General features: G+C 41.7%; 2 protein-coding genes across 4 annotated transcripts in view; one reads left to right on the top strand and one right to left on the bottom strand.

Moving 5' to 3' along the window:
* Window positions 1–7,148, bottom strand: part of ctu2 (cytosolic thiouridylase subunit 2 homolog (S. pombe)) — a 28,486-nt gene extending 21,338 nt beyond the window's left edge. Inside the window, exons 1-8 of the mRNA XM_060911721.1 lie at window positions 6,967–7,148; window positions 6,768–6,842; window positions 6,417–6,495; window positions 6,006–6,065; window positions 5,657–5,717; window positions 5,470–5,579; window positions 4,666–4,931; window positions 1,008–1,143 (exon numbers count right to left, since the gene is read on the bottom strand). Coding sequence (XP_060767704.1) covers window positions 1,008–1,143; window positions 4,666–4,931; window positions 5,470–5,579; window positions 5,657–5,717; window positions 6,006–6,065; window positions 6,417–6,495; window positions 6,768–6,842; window positions 6,967–7,022 — 843 coding nt within the window. The 5' untranslated portion in view covers window positions 7,023–7,148. The remainder of the gene's footprint in view (window positions 1–1,007; window positions 1,144–4,665; window positions 4,932–5,469; window positions 5,580–5,656; window positions 5,718–6,005; window positions 6,066–6,416; window positions 6,496–6,767; window positions 6,843–6,966) is intronic.
* A 383-nt stretch (window positions 7,149–7,531) lies between these two features.
* LOC132875316 (E3 ubiquitin-protein ligase RNF166) overlaps window positions 7,532–12,489 on the top strand; it is a 69,936-nt gene continuing 64,978 nt past the window's right edge. For all 3 annotated transcript variants that reach the window (XR_009651792.1, XR_009651793.1, XM_060912081.1), the window contains exon 1: window positions 7,532–7,914. Coding sequence is in view for 1 of the 3 variants with exons in the window: in XM_060912081.1 (XP_060768064.1) it covers window positions 7,754–7,914 (161 nt within the window). In the remaining 2 variants the exon portion in view is untranslated. The remainder of the gene's footprint in view (window positions 7,915–12,489) is intronic.

The following is a 12,489-nucleotide window of genomic DNA, read 5'->3' as shown; positions in this document are numbered from 1 at the left end:
TATCGTATTGGAGTTTTCTGTATGTTTACAGAAAGCTGCTCATGCTACTCTGTTTTGCTCTGCATTGTCTTTTTTTTTTGAGAAACCACATCAGTGAATCTGTTCGAGACACTCTGATGTGAGTGTGTAAGATTTACACATGCATATTTGCACGATGTTAAAATATAAGCTATAACGTTCCCTTGTTTGTTTGTCACATCAGCCATGTAATTCCTGTGCAATACAAAAGATCTCTCTTATTCTTCTGGCTGCTCCCGTTCATTCAGGGTCGCCACAGCAGATCTGTTCTGTGTATTTGATTTGGCATTGGTTTACACCGGATGCCCTTCCTGATGCAACCCTTCCCAATCTATCCGGGCTTGGGACCGGCACTAAGTATACCGAGTGGCTGGGTATTTTACCTAATCTGCATGTCTTTGAACAGTGGGAGGAAACCGGAGCACCCAGAGGAAACCCACATGGACACGGGGAGAACATGCAACCTCCACACAGAAAGGCCCCAGTCAGCTGTGAGCTTTGAACCTGGAACTTTCTTGCTGTGAGGCGAGAGTGCTAACCACTGCACCAGTGAAATACTCATCTCATCTCATTATCTGTAGCCGCTTTATCCTGTTCTACAGGGTCGCAGGCAAGCTGGAGCCTATCCCAGCTGACTACGGGCGAAAGGCGGGGTACACCCTGGACAAGTCGCCAGGTCATCACAGGGCTGACAGACACAGACAACCATTCACACTCACATTCACACCTACGGTCAATTTAGAGTCACCAGTTAACCTAACCTGCATGTCTTTGGACTGTGGGGGAAACCGGAGCACCCGGAGGAAACCCACGCAGACACGGGGAGAACATGCAAACTCCACACAGAAAGGCCCTCGCCGGCCATGAGGCTCGAACCCGGACCTTCTTGCTGTGAGGCGACAGCGCTAACCACTACACCACCGTCCCGCCACCAGTGCAATACTAAAAATGTTTAATCTTATTTCATTAGTCTGTGTGTGCGTGCTCACCGTATCAGCTGCCAGAGCCGCCCCTCGTCCCAGAGAGATGTTGGTGAGCAACTTAATAGCCAGACGTGTGCAGCTGTCTCCCATCATCACCTTGGAATAGCCACTCATCTGGGCAGTGTGCAGTATCAGGTGCTGCCTGTACACACACACACACACACACACACACACACACACACACACACACTTCAGTTTACCATACCCAGAGCAGCTTTAGCACTCTTCTGGTAACTGGAGAAAGTCCAAACCCTGCCTCTCATTCACACACACTCTCTCAATCACTTTGTGTTTTCTCATTAAACTTTGTAAGCACTCTGAATTATTGACTGAAACTGAACTCGGGCAAACTTCAAGGCCCTGCTTTTCCCTGATGACTCAGGCAGACTCCACTTCCTACAACAGGCAATGTGTGTGTGTGTGTGAGAGAGAGAGAGAGAGAGAGAGAGAGAAAAAATGTGGAGTGGGGACAGCAATATATGATGAAAAATGAAAAAGGAGAAAGACCTACCTCACTATTGTGCTATTAAAGTCTCTGATGTGATTCTTCCCCAGCTCAGCTCATGTGCTTGAATAGAGCACTTATGGAAGCTGAATTAAACAGGACTCCAGAAATAATCTTTAAGCTTCACAAAACCCACCTACTCCCTTCAATTGGGACATAGCAAATTAAAAAACCTAAGTAGAAAATATAGCTGCAAGCAGCGATGACGGGGGCCAAGCACCAAGAGCAAGTCATGTTTATTGGATTTTAAAGTGATAGATCGTCAAGATGACCTAATAAAGAATAACGCACTGTTAGAACTGCTACTAAAACAGGCTTTTATGGTGGAGACAGAAAGTGAGGTTTCTTGTGCATTTAAATAGAACCAAACAAAGCATGTGGATATTGTAATAAAAACTCATGCTGAATATGAATTCATTGTGCCTTCTACATCTATAATGAGTACACGGTCAGAAAAAGGGGACTAAACTCTGTTCCTTGTGATTGGAGTGGTACCCTTAAGTGGACACTTCTTGCAGCTTTAGTGTGCATCTTTTAACTGAAAAGGTGCTTATATTTTACCTTCACTCTCGCTGTACTCTAAAAAAGTAATTAAGGTTCAATTATACACCTTCAGTCTTTTTAAAAGGTCACACTATGTCCACATTTCCAGATGAAAGATACATATTACAGGTACAAAAGATAAGGGTATGATATGTATAATCTGTGGTGGTCCCTTTTTCAATATCTGGCTGCGCACTCGGTTGTAACATTGGGGGGGGGGGGGGGGGGGGGGGGGACAGGGTAAAGAAAAGGAATGGCATAATGATGAGAACATAAATATACGTCATTTAGTCAAATTTGAGTTCCATCCAAAAAGTGCATTAACCAAAGTTTATTCCATCCATTACTAAGTACACATATGAACTCATCTCATCTCATTATCTCTAGCCGCTTTATCCTGTCCTACAGGGTCACAGGCAAGCTGGAGCCTATCCCAGCTGACTACGGGCGAAAGGCGGGGTACACCCTGGACAAGTCACCAGGTCATCACAGGGCTGACACATAGACACAGACAACCATTCACACTCGCATTCACACCTACGGTCAATTTAGAGTCACCAGTTAACCTAACCTGCATGCCTTTGGACTGTGGGGGAAACCGGAGCACCCGGAGGAAACCCACGCGGACACGGGGAGAACATGCAAACTCCGCACAGAAAGGCCCTCGCCGGCCACGGGGCTCGAACCCAGACCTTCTTGCTGTGAGGCAACAGCGCTAACTACTACACCACCGTGCCGCCCGCTCAGGAAAATGTATTTCTGAAACAATGAAGCTATTAGACACATGTTGTGCTATAATAATTGCTTCAAGTCTTTAAAGCTCATAGGCAACGGTTTTAATTTTATGCACATTTGAAACTTTATATGTTAAAAAAAACTCTGTAATTTTCTTCTGGTCCCAAGAAGTATTGTTAATAAGTAATATTTAAAATAAGTTAGCGCGGATTGCGGCGAATTTCTGTTCGGCGATTTTTGTGACCACTCAACGCGTGACATCATTTAAACCAAACAAACCGCTTGAGTTGAGTCCACTTCCGTTTACTTACATTGCTGTTCAGCTTGAGTGCAGACATCCGTTCAGGAATTTCCAAAGAAAAACCATGCCTTATTGTTGTGCAGTGAACTGTAACAACGGGACCAGTTCAGGAAGAAGTTTTTACCTTTTACCGAGAGAGGAGAAGAGGCAGAGAGAGTGCATTGGCTTTTTCCGGAAGAGGAGACAAGGCGGAGAGAGTGGATTGTGTGCGTGAAGCCAGAGGGTTGTTTTTTTTCCGGAAGAGGAGACGAGGCGGAGAGAGTGGATTGTGCGCGTGAAACAAAATCAAATCAGTCAAAGAAGAAACACAGCAGCAACGCTCAAGCAAAAAGGAGAAGAAGATTGGAGGTAAACATTTTTACTTTTGCTTGCAATTGACAAGTCAAGAATCCTGAGGGATCCTGTACAATCATTGTGGAAATGAGACAAAGGGATATTTCCTAGCTTAGAGTCGGCTATAAATAGTATAATGCCGCAGATGGCAGGCTAATGTGGCCTACCGGCGCACTGTCAAGTAATCGTTACCTATATCCACTAGGGACGGCGGTTTAATTATTCTTCAAAAGGGCTCTTATTTAGTATTACGACAAAAGTAAGAATTTATCTTGACTACCAGGATAAATTGTTTGGGCGCGAGTCTTGTTGAGGTCCGGGGTCACTGCGATCAGAGTCGGCCGAGTCGCTGTCCGATTCCGAGGCCGCACGGTCAAACCAGTGAGCCACATTCACCGATTGCTTCGCAACGGCCATAGGTTCATTGTGGAAATGAGACAAAGGGATATTTCCTAGCTTAGAGTCGGCTATAAATAGTATAATGCCGCGGATGGCAGGCTAATGTGGCCTACCGGCGCACTGTCAAGTAATCGTTACCTATATCCACTAGGGACGGCGGTTTAATTATTCTTCAAAAGGGCTCTTATTTAGTATTACGACAAAAGTAAGAATTTATCTTGACTACCAGGATAAATTGTTTGGGCGTAGTGCATGGTTTCACCTCTCGATATTTAATTTGGAGAGTTCCTACTTTAAAATCACTATCAGACATTTTACACAACCTCTCACGACCAAACTCCGCACATGTGCACTCGGTTCGCAGGTAAACACAGAGCTGCTCCCAGTCTGTTTGGCTTGAATAATGTCACGATGACGGTCCCCTGGCGGTAAAAGCTGGCATAAGTGAGATGTAAACAAACCTTCGGAACTTGCGCAAACCAGTATATTTTAACCGTTTTATTCAATTTTAGGGTGCAAATTAGACACTAGGAAGATTGAATTCGCTTTTTGGGTCGTTCTTCTAGACAATAAAGTTGATATTCTACGTTTCACCTCCGACCGTTGCCTATGACCTTTAAGTTTGTAATGACAGTCAGTGAGTTGCATTTTTTCTTTTCAAGAACATCTCAAACGTCTCACTCAGAATGGCAAAAAAAAAAGAATCAGAAAAACTACAATATAGCATGACAAGTCTTGGTGCTTGTCCATCTACCATTAGAAAGATGTGTTTTATACATTACAGTAATGAATACCTATGATATGTCTTTAATATGTCTTCCTGATGCAGATGGTGTAGTCAAGCTCACCTCAGTGTGTGCAGCAAGTCCTGTTTGGCTGTTAAGGTTTTCAAAGAGGAGAAGAGTTCCTCTAAAGCCAGTTTGTGTTCAGGCTTGTATGTGGAGGTCTGCAGGCTAAGCCGGCCTACTGCATCCTGGGATTCCTCCACCGCAGGCTCCCTGTGGCCCCGGGTGACTTCAGTCCGAATGTGCTGATCCACTGCTGCTTTATAGTTGGAACCGGGCTGCTCACGACTATACACAGGTTCAAGTACCGACTCGGGTAGAGTGAAGACCTGAGACACAGTGGATTTTAGAACAGCTTTAACCCAAACACAGCTAAGGTAAAAAGAATGAAAGTCAAATACTTTGTCTTATGTTTCTGAGTGACAATAGCAACAAGTGCAAATGAGCATCAAAAGTATGCTATCTGGGAATACAGGAAACAATGATCAAGATGATGTAACTGCCTGAAAGGAGACGTGGAAATAACAGTCCTGTTTCGAAGACAGAAATAACGAGAACAAAACGAATGATGTTCCAAAGATCAAAGCATTAACAAGCACAGAGGATTGTAATGTGGGACTTCACTGGAATTAGAACTGACTAGTTTTAGAGTTTGAAAAACCAGGAGTGCACGTGACCGGAGTTAGAACAGATCTGGATTGTTTTTGCTTCCAGATGTCCGAAGTGCATTGGATCATAGTTGCACAAGCAAAACCATGTTGGAATTAGCTTTACAAAACTCAAAATGAGGTAGCAAAATGGGAGAAATGCACTCATTGGTCACACCTGCACACCTCTTACTTATTTCTCTTTCCTGAGGCTCGGTACCTGTTCCAGCGGGACGATGTGGTACGGGAATCCAGTCGTTCTGAAGATGCTCTCCAATTGAACTACAGCCTTCTCCCTCTCCTCTGCATTCTGACCACACACACCACCCTCTATATCAGACAGAAGATTACCTGAAACACCTTCATTTCACTTTATTATGTTTTAGTATGACTGGAACTGTAATTACCATCTATGTAGATAATGCCAGGCATAAATCTTAACTTCTTGGGTGCATCCCGACTTAAACCCTGCAAACAGGGTGGAAATTTCGGTCACCTAAGGTACTGCATGATGGATGTGGTCATTTCATATTAGATACATGTCTGAAATTAGTTTTATAGTGTACAGCGACACAGACATTTGATACCAGATGTTGTATTTGCTGTATGCCTTTATTTATTTATTTTTAAACTGTTTTACTTATGTTCGTAGACTGACACAAACTGAGCTAGTTAAATGTATTAAAAGCTTCAGCAATTATTGTGATATAAAAATGTACAAGTGAATGCCCATTTCCTGGATAGCAGAATACGTACGTTTTGAACCTGTGTGAGCATGCAGCTGGACGCTGGTCCTCCAGAAACAGCCAGCAGCACCTTAAAGAAACCTACCATGAATTTTAATAGGTCATGACAAATTCATAGATGATGATATTTGCTTTACACCTGTACTTCAAGACTCAAGAGAGCTTTATTGTCAGTCAATACATCCATATACAAGTATACAGTGCATTGAAATACTGTTTCCCTCAGGCTCCCCATGATGCATTTACAGAGAAAATAGAATATTACAAAACAAGGTACATAAATAACTAAATATCTATAGCTATCTAAGCAGACATTTGCTATCTAAACATCTAGCTTTCTAAGTACAATAAACAGCATAAATGACAAGACACAGCAGACAGGTGCAAAGTAGCAATTGTGCATTTGTGTGCAAATACTTGCCTTCTCTCCAGGAAAGACGACACGATTCTTCCCCAGCATGGCCCGAAACTTATGGACAAAGTACTCCTTGAAGCAGCCCCTGATTAAAACAACAACAACAACAACAACAACAACACAGAAGCATATACTATTTACTACACATGATGATTTCAAAATCAACACCTTTTGAGCACATGGTGATTTTTATTTTATAAACAGTGATTCCAGTTCCTGTATTAAGATGTGACTGGGGTCAACAGGGAAATCTGGATTCTCTCTCCTGAGGCTCATCACCTGCTGTGAGAGGAGCTCCAGGCAGGATGTATTATTTGATAAACTAAAGTTGGATAGAATGATTTTGGTCCTATTTACCTACAGAAGGCATCTCCCACTCGAATGATGAGCACTGCATTGCCCTCTTTGCACTTCATGCATTTCTTTGACACCCTGGAGTCAGAGGTTTAACACACACACACACACACACACACAATGTCAGCTATATGTTCATAAAGTGCATCCATCAACTATAATCTCTAGTCTGATCTCTAAAAATTCATGGAAATAAACTCACGCCGGTAGAGATTTTTGTTTTAAGAGGCTGCCATAATCTCCGTCAACCTGACACATGACTAAGCCTAGTGTTTATCGAATTAATTATACACTTGAATCACGATTATATCCAAATAAAACATCAAATAAAAACACCCTAACATGCTGTAACAGTGATATTCATGCTGGTAGCTACACCGGCGCTCTTTGATGACGCATGTCTCCGGCGCTTTTTAATGACGTTAAAGATTGTCCGCGTTCTGCAGCTTAATTTGTCCGTTTGCGTGTTTGAATTGGTTTTATAGTAACACTAAATGTTATTATTATAAGTCATGCTTGTAAGTTGTCATATAAGAACGTCAGTAGTTAATATAGTGCGATTAATTCTCCTGGAAGCGAACGCATCTATTGTTTGAGAAAAAGCTGTTGCAAGGCATTATGGGGAATGTAGTATTTTAAGGCTGTTTTGATGCTAAGGTTCTACTTGACAAAACTACAACACCCATGCAGCACTTCACCTAAAAGACGCTCTTAACGGGTTAGTTAAAGCTACGCTGGTAATGTTTACTTCTTTGCTTTAACGGCGTGTGTGTGTGTGTGTAGTGAGTGAACAGATGCGGTGTGTAACGCCGTTTGACTTTTGTTTTTCTCCTCAGCTTAGTTTAAAGCACACGGGATTGTGCAGGTCGACAGCGCGCTGTTGATAAACACAGCAAAGCAAAGGAAGAAGAGAAGAAGAAGAAAAGAAGAAGAAGAAGAAGCAGCTCGTTTGAAAGAAGCAGGCAGCTGAAAGGAGGCATCCAGCGTTCATGATGGCGATGTTCCGCAATTTTGTGTCTGCTGCCCAGCTCAGACAGCCTCATCCCCAGCCCCAGCTGCAGCATGGAGAGAGTCTGGAGAGCCAGTTTTCCTGCCCCATCTGCCTGGAGGTTTATCACAAACCTGTCAGCATCGCCAGCTGTGCTCATACGTGAGTAACACCTGGATTCACCTCCACTGGCGCTTCACTGCCGTTCTTCTTTATGGAGCCAGTGCTTTCTTTCAGTATCTCTTTCACCCAAGAAGCACAATGTGGCTTTTCATTTCTGTTAAATAACTTGCTGATCATAACCATCATCATCCATTATTCTTCTTTTTAAATGTGTCAAATTTATTTTACAAACGTGCTCCAACAAAGATTTCTCAGTCCACAGATTATATCAGATTATTGTATATAATATATACAATAACAAAACTCATTCAATCTGTCAAACCCAAGAACTCATCCTGAAGCTCCATCCTCTTTGTGTCTCTATTGTTGTCACTGTTTCTTTGTTACTGAAGCCTCTCCTGCTCTCACACACTGCTCTGTAATCCGTCCTTTTGCTTTCATCTCATTTAATGATTTTCTTTCTGTATTTTTTTTAAATGATGTGTCCATTCAGCAGCTCATGCCTCAGAGATATGTGTGCAAGAGGAGAAAATAGAACAAAGCAAGCAATGTGTGTGTGTGTGTGTGCACGCACATGATGTTGGATGTTGTGAGATGAGGACTAGCATCATTGTGGATGTACCTGCCTGTATCAAAACACTGAGCCGGTAGCAGAAAGGAAAGTGAGCCAACTGTTGTGTCGACAGAATCGAGAACAGGAACGTGGCACGAGTCTCAGTCTGAGAGCATGTTGGTGGGACTGATGTGCATTTCATGATCACCGTGGCTTAAATAAATACTGTGCATAAGACACTATTGCTTGTAATGTTTAATTTAATGCAACGGTATTACAATTTGAATGATTATAATGTTGCGGATATAAAATACAGTAAAGGTTTTATTGAGTTGGAGCTTCTAGGAAGGTTTATTATTTTGGACAAATTTCACGAGTGTGTCAAAAGTAATCTCATAAACTTGTTCATCAGAGTTCCGGTACATCATGATGGACAGAATGTCCGTCTTGTCTCGTAATTAGGTTTTCAATTTGATTAAAAATCATAATGTTTAGCTTTTTCATTAAATTGTTCTGTTGGCTGTAAATCAGTTAGCTCTGATATTTAAAAAAAAAAAAAGAGCTGTGTAAAATTATTTATGCCTGACTGAGTTTTCCGTCTGTGCTCTTCATTTTTGTTACGCTTTTTTTTTTTTAAACTTCCCTTTCTATTCCGGGCTGTTGTGCGGAAATGAAACACCACTAATAACACTCTTCGTGGTTTAAATACGCTCTGCCCACTAGAGAAGGTAAAATGAAAGTGTTGTACCAGCACAATATGAATTCAGTATCAATTTAATGAGATTAAAATTAATTAGGCGACTGCTGTGTTTAAAGTGGCTGTGTGTCTCATTGTCTGCATGCAATAAATGATGTGGCTCTGTGGTTTCTGACACAAGTCCATAGTGCCTTTATTGTTTTCAAGCAGTACTTCTGAAACTGTGCGTAGTGTAGTGTGATATTTGGTGTATGTGATCCTCCTGTGTTGGTGGACACTGCTGCTTAAGCCTTTCAAAGCTTTCAAACATGGTGAAAGAGTGAGATGTTTCCATTATTGCACTCTGAACATCTTCCTTTTTGTGAAAGCCCAACACACAAGACAATCACAGCACACTGGTCAGCGCCAATATTTTTGCTTTTTGTGGAATTTTTAAAATTATCTCTCTTTTTTTCAATTCAGGAGCAGTCTCTACTAATTTTATCCATCCATTATCTGTAGCTGCTTATCCTGTGCAGTGTCGCAGGCAAGCTGGAGCCTATCCCAGCTGACTATGGGCGAGAGGCGGGGTACACCCTGGACAAGTCGCCAGGTCATCACAGGGCTGACACATAGACACAGACAGCCATTCACACTCACATTCACACCTACGGTCAATTTAAAGTCACTAATTAGCCTATCCTGCATGTCTTTGGACTGTGGGGGAAACCGGAGCACCCGGAGGAAACCCACACAGACACGGGGAGAACATGCAAACTCCACACAGAGAGGCCCTCACCAGCCACTGGGCTCGAACCCAGGACCTTCTTGCTGTGAGGCGACAGTGCTAACCACTACACCACCGTGCCACCCTTTACTAATTTTGTTTCTTATTATACAAAATAATTATCCAGACCCTTAGCAGTTATACTGTGGCTGTTGACTGGGGCATAACTGGAAAATACGCTCCTCTGTATTTTTCATACAAGCCATATCCGGGACATGGAGAACCAAAACCGTGACATAAATCTTTGTGTCACTCATGAGTAAATTGATGAGTTGTTTTGATATATTTGGGTACTTTGTGTTGATATAATAAAAAGAACATCACAGGTTGGCTTGAAGATATGAAGTTTAGCTTCTTGTGTTGAAAAGTTTTTATTTTTCATATGAAATACATTGTGGATCTGAGTGACATTATTTAAATAATATTGGCTGGCTTTGAGTGGTATATGTATTCCATTCAGCTAGCATGATACTGAATGAGTTGAAGATGAGTTCAATATCATGCTAGCTGAATGGAATATATCTGATATACCACAAAAAAAACAGCCATAATAATAATACATACGCATTCGATGGAACAATTTATAGATTTTACTAAAAGTTAAGAACGGGGGGGACTTATCACTCGCTAGCGCAGAAGTTTTACGTGTAATATGTATCTTATGGCATTTTCAGTTCACTGTGACAGTTTACTGCAGGCACTGTTGGCGGACAAAGAAATGCTTCTGTGCGCAGCAGAAAACTTTCTCAATGGATATTCGCATCAGCTCTGACGTGTGACATCATGTTGTCTTGACACCCATGCAATATCGTAAACCGTATTCAACGCTCATTCTCCATTGGGTAGAGTGACGTGATGCATGTAGAATAAGCGGTATGCTAACAATATTGCATGCCATCGAACCAAATGAATGAATTCCACTAGAAGGGTATAGAGCACATGTTTTTATTCCATCGAAAAAGTGTCGTGTATGTATAATAATTCCTGATATTTCACTCCAGTGACGTCACTCCCAGTGTTTTCCCGCTGACTAGACGTGCGTAAAAAGTCAAAGTGGGGAACTGGTTCAAAATTAAAATTCTTTTGATTAACTTTCAGATTTTTTGTGTCTGTATAACATAAAGAACATTACACGGTGGTGTGAAGATATGAAGTTTATCTTTTCATGTTGAAAAATATTTCATATGTTTCACCATATTTCATCTTTCACATATTTCAATGTGTTCACCACTCGATATACTTCATATCTTCACAAAACTGTGTAATATCCTCGATATACTGTATATCTGTAGGTTACTGTACATCAATAGGGTTAATTAAACTGCACTTTCATTGATCATATTGGCCGTGAATGTGAATGGGGAACTATATTTAAAAAAAAAAAAACCCCACTCATTCTCCTCTTCTTTCGGCTGCTCTCATTAGGCTCCGCATCATCATCCACATATTTTGATTGAGCATAGATTTTTTTTTTTTAAACAAGCACCGGATGCCCTTCCTGACACAACCCTCCCCACTCTATCTGGGCTTGGGACCGGCACCAAGTGTGCACTGGCTTGTGCAACCCTAGTGGCTGGGTATTTTTACTGAGTCCTTGGATTGTGGGAGGAAACCAGCGCAAACCCATGCAGGCTTGGGGAGAACATGCAAACTCCACACAGAAAGGCCCCCACTGGCTGTGAGGTTTGAACCCAGAACCTTCTTGCTGTTATATTTTTATAATCTAAAAAAAATGTGTGCGTACACAGTACCAGTCAAAAGTTTGGCCATATCTACTCATTCATAGATTGGGATGGTATTTTTGAAATTGAAATTAAAACTGAAAACAATGATTTATAAATAATCTTTGACCTGTATTGTTCTGAATGCAATTCAACACATTATTTGCCGTTTTACGTCATGAATTTTATTGAACATTTTAATTCTTTCAACACTTTTTTTCAAAAATTTTGGGACAGTAAAGCATTTACCACTTTATAATGTTGCCATTCCTTCTTACAACAGCTTAAAATATGTTTAGGGACTGAAGACACCAAATGATGAAGTGTTTCAGGTGCTATTTTGTCCCATTCTTCCTGCAAACAGATCTTAAGGTGTCCAACAGTATGGGATCATCATTAGACAGTCTGTTGGGGACAGAGGGGACAGGCACCCTCTTCTTCCACAGCCATGCCTTTGTAATGTGTGCAGAATGTGGTTTTGCATGGTCTTGTTGAAAGGTCCCTGGAAAAGATGTCGTCTTGAAGGCAGCATATGTTGCTCCAAAATCTCACTGTACTTTTCTGCATTAATGCTGCCATCACAAGTAGAAGTTACCTTTGCCAAGGGCACTGACACAACCCCATACCAAGACACACCCTGGCTTTTGGACTTGTTGCTGGTAACAGTCTGGATGGTCCTTTTTGTCTTTTGGTCCAGAGCACACGGTGTCCATTTCTTCCAAAAAAAAAGGCCTGGAATACTGATCCATCTGACCACAATACAGTGGAAATGTGTATGATGGTCCATCCCAGATGCCTCTGAACCCAGAGAAGTTGACAGCGCTTCTGGACACAGTTAACGTAAGACTTCCTTTTTGCACAGTAAAGTTTTAACTGG

The sequence above is a fragment of the Neoarius graeffei genome, chromosome 27, assembly GCF_027579695.1.
Source record: "Neoarius graeffei isolate fNeoGra1 chromosome 27, fNeoGra1.pri, whole genome shotgun sequence".
Taxonomy (NCBI): Eukaryota; Metazoa; Chordata; class Actinopteri; order Siluriformes; family Ariidae; genus Neoarius; species Neoarius graeffei.
Note: the sequence above shows the minus strand (reverse complement) of the source record. Positions and strands in the feature narration are given on the sequence as shown.